Source organism: Strix uralensis, chromosome 3 (genome assembly GCF_047716275.1).
Source record: "Strix uralensis isolate ZFMK-TIS-50842 chromosome 3, bStrUra1, whole genome shotgun sequence".
NCBI classification, from domain to species: domain Eukaryota; kingdom Metazoa; phylum Chordata; class Aves; order Strigiformes; family Strigidae; genus Strix; species Strix uralensis.
In genome coordinates this window covers 33,633,847-33,653,459 of record NC_133974.1, presented here as the reverse complement: position 1 = coordinate 33,653,459, position 19,613 = coordinate 33,633,847, and the positions used below count along the sequence as shown (strand labels likewise).

At 39.2% G+C, this 19,613-nt stretch overlaps 1 protein-coding gene across 11 annotated transcripts in view; it reads right to left on the bottom strand.

The window, feature by feature from the left end:
• Nucleotides 1-19,613, bottom strand: part of FAM135A (family with sequence similarity 135 member A) — a 94,348-nt gene that overhangs the window by 57,869 nt on the left and 16,866 nt on the right. For all 11 annotated transcript variants that reach the window (XR_012628038.1, XR_012628039.1, XM_074861817.1 and 8 more), the window contains one exon: nucleotides 17,404-17,524. Coding sequence is in view for 9 of the 11 variants with exons in the window: in XM_074861817.1 (XP_074717918.1) it covers nucleotides 17,404-17,524 (121 nt within the window). In the remaining 2 variants the exon portion in view is untranslated. The remainder of the gene's footprint in view (nucleotides 1-17,403; nucleotides 17,525-19,613) is intronic.

The window sequence follows — 19,613 nt, the reverse complement described above, 5'->3', positions numbered from 1 at the left end:
AATATAATTTACAATATGATGAAAATAAGCACTAAAAAATGGATCAGAAGCACGAACCTGCTACGCAGTAGTTGCCAAATTACCCTGAGAAACTATGCCATGATGTTTAGAAGCACCACCTGATAATTCATCGAGATGCATTTGGATCATCTTTGATGATGTAACTACGGTTTGGCATTTTAAAAGCCTAGGCTACAACGGCAGCTAATGAAGTAGAGTCTTAATGTGAGTCACTGCAGCACAGGCAGTGCAGGGAATAGATTTGGGATGAACAGCAGACTGACAGTTGGATGAAGGTCTGACACCACACAAAGAAAAGATTTTCACTGAGTCTCTAGCACCATTTTGTCAGGACAATGAGCAAGTTGCAACTGCTTGACCTTCATGTTGCTGATGTAAGAGTGATTTGAAGGACAGTCTCCAAATGGAGACTGAGTAAACTGAGACTTGAAACAGTCTTAAGGATACTTAAGCATTGGAACAGGTTGTCCAGATAAGCTGTGGAATCTCCACCTATGGAAGCTTTCAAGACCTGAGGGGACAGAGCTCCAAGCAACATGGTTTGGATGGAGTGCTGACCCTGCTTTCAGCAGGTGCGTGGACTATACAACATGCTACTATCCCTTCCACCCTGAATCAGTCTATGATTCCAGAGGCTAAAGGAAACCTATAAAACAGGGTTCAGCAATTTACAGCACGATGACTGAAAGGCAACACAGCAAGAAGTGCGTTATGGTTGGGAGCTGGTACACAAAACAAGTTGGAGATACACCTGCAAATGGAGCATATTCCAGCTCCTAGCTTTCCTGACTCTAAACTCAGGAAGACATTCCTGCCTGTACACAGGCAAGACACTTCTCAACAGCTGATTTGCTGACTTCTCTGAAAGGCAGCATCTTCCAGTTCGTATTAAATTTCCAATGTCATAGACTTGAGGGAAAAAAAGACAATCTATAACACTACCTCTGAGAATTTGCCAACCTCTCCTCCTCTAAATGCTTCCAGCATTTACCTTTACTTATCTTGGGCATGGACACAAGGTTGAGGATGAACACCAGATCTCTTGCTCTGGTTGCACTGCTTAAAAGCTTTGTCCTAAAACAGTTCCACACCCATCCTCCAAGAGGTACCTTTGCGTTTGCTTCACAATGTGCTAGATAGCCTAAATATTTGAGATGTATACTGAGACAGCATACACAAGCAAAGCCAAAGTCACCAGTGGAGAGCTTATAAATCATCAAGAGATTTCTGCCAACCCCAGTCTACACAGTCTCTCTTCAGTAAATAAATGCATGTACTTGCTAATGTCAATTTATCTCATTTCATTCTCAATGTAATCATGCAAATTCATAATCACGCTATTAAAAGGTTCAAGGATATCTGGAGCTTAGTGTCCTTACTACAGACCTTGTAAGGAAAGGTCTTCTGAAAAAGGTAGCTAGAATTACTGCTCTCCTGTAGGAAGAGGAGACCTCTACTGTACACCCTGTATGAAGGATTAAATCTTATCCATCAAGCTGCATTAAAATCTCAAAGATTCAAAATCTGACATGCGCCAGAAAATGCTTTCCAACACAGCAAAACTGTCAGGTTTCTTTTTTCACTGGGATTATCATTTACAAGGGGATAATTAAGTTTTTTTCATCACATTTGTTGAAAAATGTAATTTATAATCTGGGCAAGAAGTAGGTTTATCAATAACCAGAATTTATCTTGCTACCAACAAAAAAGGAAATGTAGGAAGTAATGGTTATCTGACTTTTTCACGCTCTCACATGGAACCACAGGCAGTAATGTCTGCAAAGGCAGTTGTAAAGGATAACCATTATTTAAAAAAAATATAAATCTCATGCATTAAAAAAGCATATGGGCTTTTACAGAGATAGCTGCATGAGCATTTACTTGAAAAGACACTTTGCTAGCTGAAGTACATTCCAAGAGAAACATACATCCTGAAAAAGCTTCATAATGCAATTCATCACTGAGGTGAAACTGTTTTGCAGTTCCTCTCGGCAGGCAGAGGAAAGGCAGAAATGCACACGGCAGTGTCCAACCTTCCCTCTTCCCTGAGTCCCAGTGCAGTCACCGCACACTTAAATGCACTCAGTCACGTTAACAAGAGCAAGCATTTAACATCGTGGACTGCAAAATCCACATGCACATTGGGTCACCTGCAGGGCAGCTTCTAAATTTATCAGTTCACCAAAAGAAGAAACAATCGTGACCCTGCAATACACAAAACCTCAGGAGAGCTCTTGGGATCTACTGAACGCAAGGCCCTGTTGAAAACACACCCTCCATTGCAGACCACCACTAAGACTCCTTCTTCCAAGGTGAGCACTGGCTCAGGCAAGCATGCTTCATTTAGTGCATGGGGAAACTCAGCTGGGGATGCAGCACAGCTTTGTAAATACGGAGTGTGGCACTGAAATAAGGAACTGTGAGAAAAAAGGACAGAGGAGCGAGTCTCTTGAGGAAGAAGCAGCTCTGGAGGCAGCAATGACATTGTACTGGCTGCGTCAGACTGACCCTGGCAGAGCTGTGTCTTCTACAGATCTTCTACGGATCACATCTTTTCCCACAAAAGCAAACCTGCGCTAACAGAAACTCCTGCTGCGGTGAGAGGCTGAGTCAGCAAAATGTTGAAAGAATCCAACAAGAGAGAATGTTCTTTTATTTCTGTTCAACATCCCCCTGTCCTACAAGCTAAGCCCTTTGCTACTGCAGAGACCCTGTATTATTAATTCTTTCATGGATTTATAAAAATCCATTTTAAAAGCAGTAAAGATATTTAGCATTTCACACAACCAGTCACAAGTCTGTACCAACCAATGCCAGCATACATGCACTTTTCGAGGCAATCTGAGCATGCTTCTGACGTTTAAAGCACTTCAAATGATCATGGAACACAAATACTCTATTTTAAACATGACCACAAATTAGTCAGAATTTTTTGGTAACCTCATAAGTATTCTGCAAAAAAGCAATCCATGCAAAGGCACACAAATATGGGGCAAAGAGGAAAATCAGAAAAGGAGTAAAATAAGGTATATGGGAACAGAAATAAGAGAATATAAAAAGACACATAATAAAACACAGGCAGGGAAACGCTGTTTCTCAAAGTGACAAACGTAAAAAGAGAAAACAATTGGTTAGACCTGTTCCTTAATTTTCCCCATCAGGAGAAATGGCAGTGACATCTATAAAAATTTAATGCTACCAAACCCAGCTGGGGTCCACAGACTACCAAATGACCACCAAACTAGTTACAGGGCTTTAATACAGGTATAGGACACAAACAAACAAACAAAAAAATCTTATCTTGCAATCACTTTGTAATAAGTACTTCTAATATGGACCAATATGAGATTACACTCTGCTATAATTGTGGGGTTTATCTCATTTAACAAATTCTAATTCAGATACTTGAGCAGCAGGAAAATTACTGTGCCCAAAAGACTGTTTAAAATCTTTTATCAATCTCTTCTATGAAAAATCCAGGTATTTCCCAGCTAACACATTTTTATTAAAATAAATAAAACAAAGGGAAAACTTACAGGAAAGAGATAAAAGGTTCCCATTTATTTGAAAGCAAGTTTCCCTGAAAGTGAATTACTTTTTAAAAGTACCTCACGTATCTATGGCACACATTACTTCTGACAATTAAAGATATATATATAAACTAAACAGTTATTAGACCAAAAGTTTGATGAGAATTATTTGGGAGACTAATACCTCAAATAAGTCACAGCAGCTTGTTATGAAACAGGATTAAGTACATAAGACAGGAGAGAGGGGAAAGGAAATGCAGCTGGGGATTTTACCTTATTACTACAAAAGCCTTTTCTCCACATTCTTACCACAGGCACACTCAGGCAGAATTCCTACAGTGGTTATGAACATTTATTTTAAAACTTGAAAGGGGAATACTCTCAAATAAGTATTGTTTTTTTAAAGAGCCATATAAACACAGAATACTAGATTAGCTCTTTCCTAATCAAATATATCTTAACTTATACTGGTCCATGCTTATAATTTTAGTTCCTCTTTCATTTCCTGTTATTACTGAAGGGAACAAGAAAGAAATCATACTAAATTACCTTGCAACTTTAAATTGGAACAGCTCTGTGAAGCTCATCTTCAGGGTTAATGATTCCCCATATTCTCTTATATAACAACTTTTTAACTCTGTTTATTGAAAGTATTTATCATTTCACTTCTTGATTCCGCATACTAGCCTCGCAAATGACATACCACTGAGTGGCTTGAACGTTTCTGTTTTCTGGGGATAAAGGTGTGGGATGTTGGGTTTTCCTGGTAACCAGGGTCACAATTTTTCAAAGTTCCACCCCTTGCAAACAGGCAGCAGTTTTTACCAGACACATAACAACATGTTAATTTTGAAATCAAGGTTTAGCAAACACAACAGATGGGAGACCACAAGACAAGTCTGACAACTCATTTTCTGGCATCTACTGGTCTTTCAAATTTTTTAAGTTTTGCAGCTGTGCAATTCTGTTCCTCTCATCTGTCAGTAATGAAGTGTACAAGCCTTACAATTCACTTTCCAGCTGATTTTAATGAAAGGCAATCTTTGTTTTAACAGCAAATACATCGTACATTTAACCAGAGATGGAAATTCAGGTACCACAAAGGAAACTGTTGCAAAAAATCATGACAAAAAAGCCCATGTGAACTGTTGTGTCCTATGTAAGATATATCAAATAAAGGTCATCCCTCTTATCACTTACCAACATCTTCATTTTTTTCCCCTGTAGAAAGCTACGTCATTCAGGGAAGTCACATTAGCTCCTCTAGTTCAATTTTTTAAATTGAATCACTATAGTTTCAAATATAACATACTGCTCTTAGATGTTATTAGGACACTAAGAAAGAAAAATAGTCTTTCAGAATCAGAAGCATCTATCCTTTTTTCTTCAAGCAAGGCACAGTTTCATGATTCGAGTCAGTTTAAGACAGTGCTGCCAACAGGAGGCGCAATCTGCAGTCCAAAACCCCTTTCACATGTTTTTGCTCCTCCTCAAACAAGTTTTAATGTTCCAGCAACTGTATGGTAAATCAGATCAATACACTCATCCACCTGGAAAGGGAAAAAAAGAATCCAGTAGGGGCTATTACAGAAGGCAAGACCGCACAGACAGGGGAGAAAGGGGGACCATTCCCTTCAGTGACATGACATGGGCTGAGGTCAGGTTGAGCTACTGGTGGGTCTCCATGCTCAGAAATAATGTGAAATTGTACTGCCACTTCCTGTAATTTTTTTTCCCCTCAACTTGAAGAGTTTCAACTCTGAAAAGACTGAGAGAAGTGGATCTGCTCACTGTGTACTGTATCTATGCATTCATTATTAATGCAATTCTCAAGGAATACTCTCAGAGAATATTACCAGAATGTTACAAGCAAGCTATGAAAAGTTAGCAGCAGAAGACCCGTTTCTCCAAATTCCAAAATTCACATTCTTATTAAGATGATCCTGAAAGCTCACAGATGTCAAGGAGTAAGGTGAGCATTCAAGATTTGAAAGCAAGAGACTCCAAAACACTCCACTTCTTACCCCTTCATGAAAAGGAAAAAGTTGCTGTTCTTGAATAGACTGTTTATTTTTGCCACGGTAGAGCCACCTCCTATGGCAAAAATATCTCTGGTCTCCTATGGTACCCCATCTAGTACATGGCAGCAAATATACCCTTAGAAAAACAAAGTTAAAAATCGAAACTCCCAAGAGTTAACCTTCTGATGCCAGTTTAAATAAACTAAACAAATTACATGGGCACAAACACACTAAGTATCCAAACCCCTTTTTCTCCTGCCAGGTTCCACAAGCTGGATGCCCTGAAGACATGCAGTACTCACTGAACCTGTTCAACAAGTCTAAGAAATTAAGCAAACAAAACAAAAAAAATTATTTTTCTGAAGTCTACATTTTGTCAAAGGCTTTTGTTTTCAGGAAACTGTAATAAACATTGCAGAAAACTTTCAACAGTATCCAAAACAATTTGAAATAAATTGCATGCAGGAATGTATTCAGGAAAGGTAGGAAACAAATTGCTGAAGGGAAGGCATGCAAGAATACTACGAGATGAAAATTGAGAAGGACTGAACAGCATGATGCGGAAAAGGGAAAAATTCCATAGAAGCAGCACTAACTACAGGAATACGATTGAAATGCAGAGATGATCATCAAAGTGATAGTATGATTTACTGTATGCATGCACTGAGGAGCCTCTATCTTTCCATGGGCATGGGTATCTGAATCCTTGTGTTCCCCTTATGAGGCTGATCTCCCACCACGGCTTCCTGTAAACTGGGATCTGCAAAGCCCACTGAAGAAAAATCCAGGTTCTCCTTGGGGAGCTGGAAGCTGGGAGTCTCTGCTGCTCCGGATGTCTGCAAACTCACCTTTCTATCATCTCCTCCTTCCATCTTCCAGAGCTGACCTACAGAAAGGGACTTGACATTCTGGGGGCGATCAGAGCCCTTTCCCCAGCAAATATCAGTTGTCCAAGTCCTTCTCTTTGTCACTGATGCAAACTGGTATCTGGGAAATCCTGCCCCTCCTCATAATAAGGAAATAACAAGAATAACATCTTGAAAATGAGACTATACTTTTACAATACAAGGATTTTTGCAAGAAATCAAGTTTAAGGAGTTCTTCCCCTTTTCTTCTGTACTGTCCTCCTAGGCACTCAATCCTGCTCCTTTGCTGCAATACATTGCCCCCTTCCTCAGTTACACCAATGCACTACTTGCAGAGCAGTTCTGCAAACTGGACTGATTCAGCAGCTCAATTTAGAGCGGGCTGCTACAGCAGCTCAGCCAGCACAGCCGACAGGGCAGTGCAGTGCAGTGGCACAAAGCGGCCAGCAGAAAAGGCAGTGGAAACTGCAAACTAGCATTGCTGGGCAAGCTCTGTATCTCTACATGAGAGCTTAGGGAAATCAGAATTGACATACCTGACGTCTGTCATAATTCTGTATCCTACAGGCAGGGATGCCAACTGCGATGAATGCAGAAGTTCAAACAGAGGTTTTCTTTCAAAACATACTAATCTCTGGGCTGCTCTCACTCAGCAGATCATAGTGACATAACGGCCTCTCCTGTTCAAGAGATGTCTTCCTAACATGGAGGTTGGAACTCTTACAGACATTTCTCTCAGGATGTCGTCGAACATTACAGTTAAACCAATCCAAAAGCTTGTTGATGACAGAATTAGGGACCCCATTCCTCCTGTGTGTATACTCTGTTGCACTAGCACTGACAATATCTGATTCTGATGCGTGCCAGGGAGATAAATTGGCAAGACCAGAATCACATTCTGTGATTTTTTATTTTTCTGCTGGCTTACCACTTTGAGCTGACTAACTGAAAGCTGAAAGAGCATTACTGCAGGCACACAGGAAGCACTAGAAGCAGGACCACCCTGTTCAGTCAGCTGCTCTCATAGATCTCCCTACCTGTAACATCTACACCCTTAGCCAAGTGTTCCTGCCAGCTTAACCCACCCTCTAACTACACTGCTGACAAAAGCAAGTTTTTTTATTGACCACAGAACTGCATGACTGCAAGAACAAACAAAACAGAAGACCATGCGTATCACACCTTTTGGCAGATGTATATAGTTGTACTGGCTCAAGCCAACTACAAATTCATAGATGAGAATGCTGTTTCACAACAGATTCAGGTTCATGGTGCTAACAGTGAGCCATGCTGGGTGCATTTTCTCATCCTCTCCCTCCACCAAAACCAGTGCTCAGGCAGTTACACAACCATCCATATCACAGAAACTGGCACAGGTGAAAAATACCTTTGTTTTTCCCCCCAGTCTGATCACCTCTGATAGTCTGGAAGTTACTTCTTGCATTAAAAACACATGAAAATACACAATGAGTAGCAGCAGAAGTCTTGATCACTTAGTGTACTGTAATCATCATCTTTTTGGAGAAACACACATTTTAAAAGCAATTTTAAAACTTTGTGAAGAAACAAATGCAGTTATTTATGGATAAACATGAACATGATGGTCCAGTCTGGAGGGCCGCTAAGTCTTTGGAGGTGTCTTGAGCTTCTTTTCCCTGCCAACTGAGACAGAATATGGGAAAGGAAGAACAAGTGGAGGGGGGTGAAATAAGGTTAAAAAGTCCCAACATCTGAGAAGTTACTTTATATGGAGTACAGTAACTGGCAGGAAGTTTAAGGAGTGAAAGAGGAAGGTATTTTGGAGAGAGCACTTGACTGAAGCGGAGGCAGCAAGTCTGAGTTTGGTGGTGGGACTACACCTGGTTCCATATTCAGATAAAGCTATATGCTCTCTGAAGTGTGTGATGACCCAGTAAACTGCTGTTTGTGATTATAGATGCAGGTATACATAAAGGTATGATTAGATGTATGTACAGCAGAAGAGACACAAAAAGACACCATACCAGGAACTTCTGTCATACCACAAGACAGTGAAGACTTTGGAACACAAAATGAGCATCTTTCTCTCTCCCTTCCTTCAGGTAGCTACGGATGGCAAACTAACCTAAAGAACTAACATAATCACCTTTCTGCTGTAACTATTATGTGTATTAACCAAACACACATAAATAGGGAAGAACTCTTAGGAATGATGGATCTGTCTCTGGTTTTTGCTACCACCACACAGGGACAGGTCTGAACTGTAAGCCTATGCAGAAGCTACACGTTTTTGCAGAAAAGAGTGCTAACCCATTAAAGAGTCTCAAAATTAGCAATTTTAATGACTAAACATGTATTTAATGCAAAGTTAAAACTGCTACTGCTGTCACATGCCATTCCAGAACACTGAACTCAGAAAAACTGATTTACAAAGAGAAGGTGCATATTCAAAAAACCATTGTTCTGATTTCTTCAACACCTACTCCCATTCTACCATCATATTACAGACAGAAGCTAGGTATACTGTTCTACAGATAAAGAAATGGGCCTTCTCCAGAGAAAATCCTTTTATACTCAATACTGTCTTACACTGTCACTCCCTCACTAAACTCACTGATCATGTTTCTTCTGACAGTCTTTACGGCAAGGCATGCTCATATACAATCTTTACTTTGCAATGTGAATGGTACCTGGTCTTACATACACAAGACACATCTTTGATTGCATAACGACAGAAGGAATTACATAAACCCCCCAAAATACAGTCCTCAGAGGAGGACAAATGACATAAGCCATATCAGAATTACATATAACTTTGCTTGCACACAAAATAGCTGCACCTATCTCAGTGCTGTCAGGCTCCAGCAAGACAAGATGTCCTAAGTATGCATCTGAGCTCTTTACATTTTTGTTGTTAAAAAAACAGAATTTTGCTAGATTCAATGCCTGAAGGGTTTGGGATGCCATTAGACAGCTTTAATTCTGAGTTGACAAAATATTTTCAAATTGCAAAATAACAATTTCGATTGCAAAAGTTATGATGTTTAAAATTTCCAAAAGTACTACATGGGTCTAAGAGCTAAAATCTGAATAAAATTCAGGTGATCTGAAGTTTGTACTCAGTATCTGAGTAGTCTAGAATATGCAATGAGTACCCATCAGCATTTGACAAAATTTAAGGTTATTTTTTTGAACCAATATGGGGGGTATGCAGGAAAAACCCAACACACCAAAGTTTTTATAAAACATACCTCCAGGACAACTACAATTACTAACTGTTAGCTATACCTCTGTGAATAATAATTGAAGAAATAAGCACCTGTACCGTCATCTTTACACATCAGAATACGTACCTAAACCAGGTAGGTTCAGGATCTGATTTAGTTTCTTAAATTAGAGGCTACTCTTCCAAGAATGAACATGGGGAGGGGGGGTGGATTCTCTAGGTGTCAGAGGAGAAGCCCAATTTACAACAGCTCTAGGTGACCCCTAGATAAGCTTCCTTGTGTGGCTAGAAGTCTCCTAATACAGATATCTGAAGACAAGCAGTACAACTTCCCTATGTCTTCAGTTCCATTCACATAGCCAAGGCAGAGTATACTTCAAAAGCCTTAATTTCTCAGCTAACTCAAAGGTACATCAAACTGTTAATGCTCTTTGGGACCAGACCATGTCATTTCTGTCTCAGACATCTTGCATCAGAAGGGTTAATGGGATATTTGATGATATTAACTTTTAACTTCTGAAGCAATACCAACTTAAGATATGACTTTCCCACTGCTCATTCCCAGTCTTACCCATTCTTGCCTCAGAGCAAGCTGGACCTCTGAGTGTGCATCCACTGTTGAACTAGAATCAGAAACTGATCCACTTTTAAAAAATAAAAATAAAACCAAAAGAAAAGTATTTGCATTGTTTTTCCTAGACACACCATTCCCTTGAATTTAAAGCCCAGCCCTCCAAATCTTAAACCTGTACTACTGCTATTTGTATTATTGTAAAACCGTAAGCTGAAGAACAGAGCTCATCTTGCAAGCATCAGACAAATCTGACAGCTTTCTTCTCCCTTTGTAAAGACCGTATTACATTATGTAAAGATCACAGTACAATACTTCAGAAGATAAGCTACATGTCAGAATGTAATTCACAACACTTATTTCTAGAAAGCTATGTCATACAGAATCGTAGTTTGAAAACATGACTATGCTGTATGAATTAAAAAGAAATCCAAACAGGTGAGTCTGAATGTTCCTTGTCCATTAAGAGTTTGTTATTTGATCATATGCTAACAACACAAAATATTAGCAGAGGCCACTTCTTTATTTAAGTACAAAGCCTTTTCACTCCTGATGTAGCCAGGAGAAATAAAAGTGGTCCTACTAAAAGTGTACTCTTCAGATTTTAATTTCCTGTTAATAGATTATAAAACTAATGTAGACAACTCACTGGATCCAGAAAAAAATACAACTTTTCATATACTGCATTATTTCTCATGAAATTACTGTGTAATCATAGTAAGATTCATTAAAATTCATACTCTGATTCAGTGTATTTTCTTTTATGCCACATTACACAACCACACACATGGAAATATAAAATGTCAATGCTGCTCAGACACATCAGTAAGTATCTGCACATGGAAAAAACATAAATCTACGGAACAGAAGAATACTGCAAGGCTAAATTTCCAGTAGTCTCTGAAGCTTAAATTCCTTTGACGTTCAGTGGGACTTAGTTTCACAAGCAACTTAGTGCTACTGAAATCTTACCAATAACCTTATTTCATATACGATACACCTCCAAAAATGTGTTTTATGTTAGAATCCACTGAAGTCTCTTTTGTGGAAGATATTTAGTACTCTTCTTCCATCTGTTAACCAGTATTTATAAAGGAAAAACACTTTAAAAAGTGTGGTAGACTTATATTACTAATGTAAACTCTTGATATGCTTTTGCAAGAATCTTTTAACTGAAAACAAAGTCAGATAACTAAACACACCCAGCACAAATCTAAACCTGCAGCTATAATAAAGAGCTACTGTTAATACTTTATTTTACTTGCATCGTTCATAGCCTACTTAACTTTATACTTAGCTAAATTAACCAAGTTCTGTTTTTGAAATCCATAATGAAACAGCTGATATTCTACTTCACAAACAAAACTGCTACTGAAAAAAAACAGACAAAGCACACATATAGAGGTATTAGTATTGAAAACTGTCTAAACCCAGCTTCAGCCAGTTGTGTGTGCATGCAATGACAAAATAACTAATGATTAGTGACAAAGTAAGAATTTAACATTGGGATTATGAGAATGCACAGAGAGAGGGAAAACGTAGACTAAAGTTGTTTTCAAAACAGATCTTGCAGCAATGTGTGTGCTACACCAAACTACAAACCATCAGCTAAGTTTCTTTAGCTCATTATATTTGCCATTTCACAGATGAAAACCTCATCTTTTCATAACTGAGGGTTACTAGGAAACTTCTCTTGCTACCCACAGGAAAGACATAACTATTCCAAGTTAGACATCAGGATTCATTACCTGGTCAGTGGTGGAACATCACAACATAAACAGCACTACAAAATACTGTGGCACTTTCAATAACAAGTTATTTGAATTCAGAAATGTTCAGTACATTTATATCTCAGTTGAGGATGCTGACACATACAAAACACACATGTAAATGTGGAGGGGAAGAATCCAGTCTGCAGCAGAAAAATCAGTAAGAGATAACTTGCTCTTACAGTAACAAGGTCTTTTGAAGAACAGCATTGTAAATACCATTCATATTCATCAGGAGGCAGTGGCGGGAGGTAGAGCAGAAATGTTATAAGTAAACACCCCGAACTTCTGTTATGAACAGTGCTAAAATTGCCACTGGTGTCCCCCAACCTCCTACTCACACAAACTTTTAAACATCAGGAAAAGATAGGTCAAAATCACATTACCAGGACATCATATATTCTAACTGTCCATCTAGAGCTGATATCATCACCACTAGAAAAAACAAACATGCAAAGCTCTAAGTGCATTTGAAAATGTTTCAAGAGAACATTGTCATCTGTTCTACATCTGAAACTGACTGTCATGTCAGTTCCCTGGAACAAGCTTGTTGACAAAGTTTTAAAAGGTTATTAATGATTATTGTAAGTAGGCAGAATAGGGCTTTCAGTAATAAACGTAATAAATTAACTAGCTGTCTGTTGTGCAAACAGAGAAGAGTCCTTATGCTAAAGGACTTACAGAAATAAGAGACAACATCTGAATGGAAACATAAACAGGGAAGCACAGTGACACAGATGCAGTATTTGTCCGTGTGGCAAAAAAATGATTTCAGGAAACAGCTTTTGTCCAAAGATACTGGCCAAACAGAAAAAAAAAACCAAACCACCTTTTCCCCATCTCCAGCACAGAAAGTAACATTAAACTGATCATACATGTCCAGAAATCCCAGACTCTGGTCAGTAACTCTTATCACAGAGAAACCCTGTATCTCTCATAGTTCTCAAGTGTACAAGACAATATTTTTGCAAAAAATATAAATGTATTGAGCACCTATTTTGCAAATTTTTCAAAGAAGAAAATCAGTATGGAAAGACGAGTATCCTGGTTTGAAAACTGAGTAAGTGGGAAACACACAGCCTGACAGCACTGCTAAGCTGCTGGTAGGAGTCAGGCAGCATAACACAGGAAGGATGGAGACCTTGCTTTTCCAGACTATGTCTGCTCCTACACTCTGGCTACTACAGCTTGGTATGCAACTGGCTGCCTTCTACCACAACACCCTGCTGGCTCATGTTTAACCTGTTGTCCACCAGGACCCTCAGGTGCTTTTTTTGCAAAGGTTCTGTCTAACCAGCTGGTCCCCAGCCTGCACTGACATGCAGCCCCATCTGGGGGACTTTGTATTTGCCCTTAACTTGATGAGATTCCTAACAGCCCACTTCTCCAGTTTGGCTAGATAACTCCAAAGAGCAGCTTTGTTCTCCAGGGTATCTAACCATTCCCTGCAATCTGTTATCATTCAAAAACTTGCTGAGAAGGCACTCTGTCTAGGTTCTTAATCAAAACACTGAACTACTGACCCAGTATCAATCTACAAGGGATGCCATTAGTCATCAGCTGCAAGTTGGACTTTGCATCCCTGACAACAACTCTGAGCCCAATCATCCAACCAGTTTTCCACTCAATTCATTCTCCACTTCTGCAGCCCACATCTCACTCAAGCTATGTTATATCTCCCTTTGTATTTATAAAGGTCAGCACTACACAGCCCAAATCGTACTGGAGCTTTTATGATGACAAAATAGCTTGAAGCCTTGCTATCTCAGACCATCATTTTCACAGGTCCCAAACAACTGCATTTCTTTTATTCATTCTGTCATACAAACTCACATATCAATCACTGTTTGGGTAAAAATTCTAATCATCACATCCCACTGGTTCAAAAAGGAAAATTATGTGAAGCCTTATTTGAATGTAACAACAGATTAAAATAAACCAACAGAGCTACCTGGAGCAAGCTGGGTTTTAAGCAAGTGGCACAGAGTTGTAAGAAAATATAATTAATAGCTGTATTAGCTAAGGATGCTACTTAATTATTATTTAACTATATTACATACTTCTGCAACTTACAGCTACAGGACAACTTTCAGAAGATGCTAACCACCAGAATCACCACAGACATAGGAACAGCCTTTCTTGAACCAGATAAGGAGCAGGGAGACACACATACAGACAAGTCTCATGTATTACAGTCTGCTCTGTGTATTTCTCCTCCACTTCAAATAATATCTAAAAGTACAGAAAATAAAGAGTCTGCTTTAAAGGGTCAGTTAGGAGAATAACATGGTTGTAACAGTGAGTTCGTTAGAGGACCCTTCAGGTAAATCTGATCTCGAGTGAAATACTATGAGAAATTTTGGCTGAGTCTGCACTACTGATTGGTTTAATCAGCAGAGTGGTTTTGGGGCACTTTCCCCAATGATCCCAGTTTGCTGCATGCTGGTTCAGTTCACTGAGAGCTTTCCACATATATAACCTAGACATCTCCTGAAGAAAGCTAAACGCCAGGCTCTGATCTACGTGTCACAAAATGCACTTCAAAAAGGTCTGGGACAAAAAGTTCTGAACCAATTACTGGTATGAACAACTTCAAGATACACTCACAATGCAAAACATCTGGTCCATAGGACAAGATTAAATCTAGTCCAAAGTAACCCTGGAACCACATAGGTAGAGGGATGTCGTCAACACTGCTTCTAGTAATTCATTCCTAAAGTACCAAATTAATTGTTAGTTTAAACACAGTCATAAGTGCTTCTGGCAATATTGTCACTACAGATACAGATCCAAGAAAGCTTGCTACAGTTGGACGCAATAGCTGGCAGATTTCTTCAAACAGTTATAAAACCAGGAAGAGATAATAACGATTTTGATTGGATATTGGGATATGGGGACTCTACAGAAAGGGGGGTGGGGAATGTGCCACAAATTCAAATGACCATACTGATTCAGTTCATATTTAGTAAAAGAGATGAAAGACTGACATTTAAAAATACATCATGATGAACACTCAGACTAGTAAGACATTCAAAGCACAGGACAAAGGCGTTAAGAAAAACAACTGAAAACTGATCAGAAGGAAATTTAGGCTGGAAATTATGACGTGTCCAATAATCAAAAGAGTGACAATCTGGACTCACTCTCCAACCAAACAGTTTGGGTAAAAAACTAAGTTTTAAGAAGGAGCTTGATCAGCTTGATGTGATTACTTGCAATAGTTGACATTTTATTTTACACAACTCAGGTCATCATGCTTCAAACACCATGAGACAGGCATGCTAAGCTGGGTAGGCTTGAAGGCACACAAACCCAAACCCAGAATACAATCAATTCTATACCTCACTTTTGGTGAGAGAAACCATGCTAAATACAGCGGTAGCTCAAAACCAGGAAGCTAACAGTGAAACTAAAGATTTGCTTTTCTGTTGATTCAATCCATCATACAAGAGCTCCTCTGGCAATGTAAATATTACATCCTATCTTCAACAAATACAAAGACAGTTCCCTAGAAAAATACTAGAACTTACCCAAACTGACAGAAATTATTGCAGTAGTCACATTACTCAGTCTTTCGAATTATTCTGGAAGCTCCCCCTCCTTTCCAACATTGCTTTCTAAGGGAATGTGCCCACAGTTAAAGGTTCAGCTTAAAATCAGAGAGGCAGTATCTACTCATGTCACTTTTCCCATTATGTCAGCATTCCACCTCTCTGAACTTGCCCTGTGAATTTACTGCTTTTTAAAGAATAAGCTAAAAAGAAACATGCCAAGTAGAGCACTAGTAATTATACTGCTGTGTTTTGCTTCTCAACTACCTTTCTGAGGAATCATTTGAATTGTAAGGTTAATACAAACAAAAGACTTTCTTCTCTTCAGGCTCTTCTCTATTAGTATTAACATGCTGCCATATTCTACCCTCTCCTTCCCCACCGATTTCAGAGATTAAAAAAGGCTACAGTTCAACAGACTGTGCTTTTTTGTTGAAGTAATTAGAATATTCTCAGTGTTCTCCCAGACCTCTTAAGCCTTCCTTAATCCTCCTCTTCCAATCAAGAGTGGAATTGCAATTTTCCTTAAAAAGGGGACATAGACAGTTTGTTGCATAAACTTTGATGGCAAATGGTAGCAAGCATAATGGGTAATTGCTTCTGTCAGTAGCAGCTTCAGGTCAAATTTAGAGAAAAGCTAGCTTTCATAAAATATACATGAAAAATAACAATAACATGGCAAAGATAGAGGCTAGTTAGCTGAGATATGTTTTATAACAGTATTTTATGTCTCTTTCTCCTGAGCTCCTTCCCAATCTTACCTTTCTTTTATATCACTCTTTCCCAAAATACCCACCTCAGGGGGTTAATACAAGGTGAAGGAACTACGTGCATCCGAAAGTAATGAAATTTCCCCATTACCTTACCTTCATCAAATCACCCCATCAAAAAAAAGCCAACCAACAAACAAACCAACCAACCCCAACCCTACCAAAAACAGTAATTCCCCCAAATTGCCTCCAATTACGACAAGGTCAAATGCAAGAACGTATTTTCTTATTACTAAAATGTTTTTAAGGAAGGTTATTCTACAATGTTTTGGAAAAAGGAGCTATCATAAATCAACACTGATATATATTGTTCCCTGTCTGCGAACACTGGCACAGCCTCAACCAGATTTATCTAAAACAAACCTCGTAAGAACTACAACACTGACATGTATTTTTACTGTAGTCTCTTAGAAGATTGACAGAAGGGCAATGTACCACGATGCAAGACAACCAGTAAGCTTTAATAACTTGAAAATAAGCTAAAAAGGATTATTTCCTATGTAGCCATGGAAAAGGAGGACCTTAGAAAGTAATCTGGGGACAATCAGGTAATATCAAATTAAAGGAATGTGAAAGAGCCTTCTACAGAGACCACGTGGAGTGAGAGGAAGTGAGGATGCTCTAATGAGGCAGTATAGAGTCTTCTGTAACTGTGGAGGCACAGCACAGTGTGAGGAGGGGAGAAGCTGGTGAAGTTCTCCATTGACAAATTGATAAATGAATAAGTTAATTAGGGCAGCAACATTTTTAAAAGATTCAAGAGAAACACTATCATATTTCAAACAAAAGGGATTACAGAAATTAAGATATGAAAGGGTAAAGGCCTGCATAAGAATATAATCTACCCTTCAAATCTACAGAGCTTCCCTCTTCTCCAATTAGACAAAAAATATTTTATTACAACTTTAGGTCAAACTATTTGAGTATTTAATTTTAATTCCTAGAAAGTATATGCCTTTCCAATAAAGAATAAAAAAATTTCAAGTCACTATAAAAATAGTCAGTAACACATGAAGCAATGCTACATGATAATACCCATTAAGGTCCTTCCAACGCCAACCATCCACCACAGTAAAGTTTGAAAGAACGCACTACCTACCCTCTTTGAAACAAATCCACATTGAAGAATTTGTGGAGCTCCACGGAGAATTCTACCATAGCCTGAACTTCACTCATGTTTATGAGGATGAAGAAGTCAAAACTTGTCAGCACCTTAGTTACTGAAAACAAACAGAAAACAAACGTTTTAGAACACAAGCTGGGGGTAATGCCTATTTGGTCCTCAAAAAGGACATTATACACAATTTTGCAAAGCTTCCTTAAATATACAGGCCTTAGGGTAGACAAGAATATAGGATGTACCAAATCCTGCCCACGGTAACTTCTATCTTTGTTGTGAAGGAATCAAATGTTATCAGAGAAGTATCCCAACACACCATCAGCATAATACAATCCTGGCACTTACTGATACCTACGTACTGCAGCTCTGCTCTGGTACTTGGCTGGAGAGGGAAAAATACTGCTGACAAGGAGAAAAAGAGCATGGTCTGCTTCCAGCCCTTGTTGAAGCAGAATGACCGTGCAGGCAGCAGTGCCTCAACTCTGACATGAGGACAAGGACAGCTGAATTACAGTGTGGCCAAACAGTGCCGAGAAAGTGCTTGACAAGGTCACAGAGGACTTCAGACGGACAGAGTCTAGAGGGAAGGCAGGAGTTAAGGAGCGCAACATGCCTGTTTTTAGTCAATCTTTTTTAGTAGTAAAGCGTTCATTCTTACTGTCTTCTTCGCAACCACAGACTGGCACCTTCCTGCTAATTCACAACTGCTGATACCTAAATTAAAATCCTACAGGCTTTACCAAGTTCTGCTGTTTTTCCTTCAACATGACCAACTAGATTATTAAAATAGATTAACAAAATAGACTACACTTTCTGCAAACACTTGTTTTCAAGCTTCCCAGTTCCTGCAAAGAATAAACAAACCAAAAAACCTAAACCAGACTATCCTTCATGTACCTTAGTCCATCTTCTGGGTCTAATGCAGAAGCAGTAAACATAAAAACACTAGCCTGGCCGAAGTTTGAATGGATTATGGTTTTTGTTTCTAAAATTTTGAACATGCATTTGGGTGTCTGTGAAGCAGCAGACAGTACTGCTGAGACTGAAACGGACTAGCTGGCAAAAACCAGTCATCACCACAGCAGGTATCAGTCACCTGAAAGCAAAGTTACCTTTAGGAGCTACTTCTAGCCTACCAACTAAATTATCTTGGCATATGACTCAAGATAAGATTTACCTTTCTGCACTCACTCTAGAGGAGCTGGAACACTTCAAGCACCACAGCACAGGTCTAGATTTTTAACTATAAACAAGTTAATTCTGACCTTGGTTTAACAGCCAATACAAGAACTCTGCGTGCACTTTACAAAAACACAGAAACAGTATGTTACTGAAGTAACAGGGACAGGGTAAGAGGAATTTTGCTTCTGAAGCTGAGTTATGACAATATGAAGAATTCAGATCAAGGCCTCTTACTGCAAGATCAAAGCTACAGAATCTAGATGACGCTATTAACTTGGCTTGTCTAAAAATCCTGTGATTATTAGAATTTCAATGAAGGGACTTTAACAGATTAACTGAATGATGCCACAAGTTATGCTACACTATGCAGCATTAGGACTGTCACTGATAACCTACAGGGGCTTTGCAACAATTTGCTCATCCACTGCTTTGTCTGTAGGATTGTGTAGGGGTCTTTAAAGCTAGAATCAAGAAGTTCTGCACTCTAATTCTCTGGGGTTGCCATACTGCATTATCACATGTGCACCACCTGCCAAAACGCAAGCTGTCTTCTGCAAATGGAACCTGACCTGCCACTGAGCAGATATACAGAGATCCTAGAGCCACCATGACCCTTGGATGCTGGGCAACAAACCTTGTGGGCTGTGCATAAAACATGTGATGAAGCTGTCTCACACCTCAGAAAGGAGCCCACTTTAAAACACTTGGGAAAAAGTGAAAGGACTTAGACAAAGGATGCCATGGGGCAGTCTCATCCAGCTTGCACTCTGGTGAAACTACATTTTCAAGGGAGGAAGACATCACACACCTCTCACAACCCAGCATGAGTGGCACTATGTCCCTGAACAGTTTGCCTCCACTAAGAGAAGGGAAAACTGTTCCTGCAGGAGTTGTTGGGCCAAGAAGTGACTGCCAAATGCTTCAGCATCCCTCAAGTTCCCAGTAGGAAAATTCAGAACAATCCAGAACTAGTCCAGTTAAACAAGTTTGAAGGTCCATTTTATGAA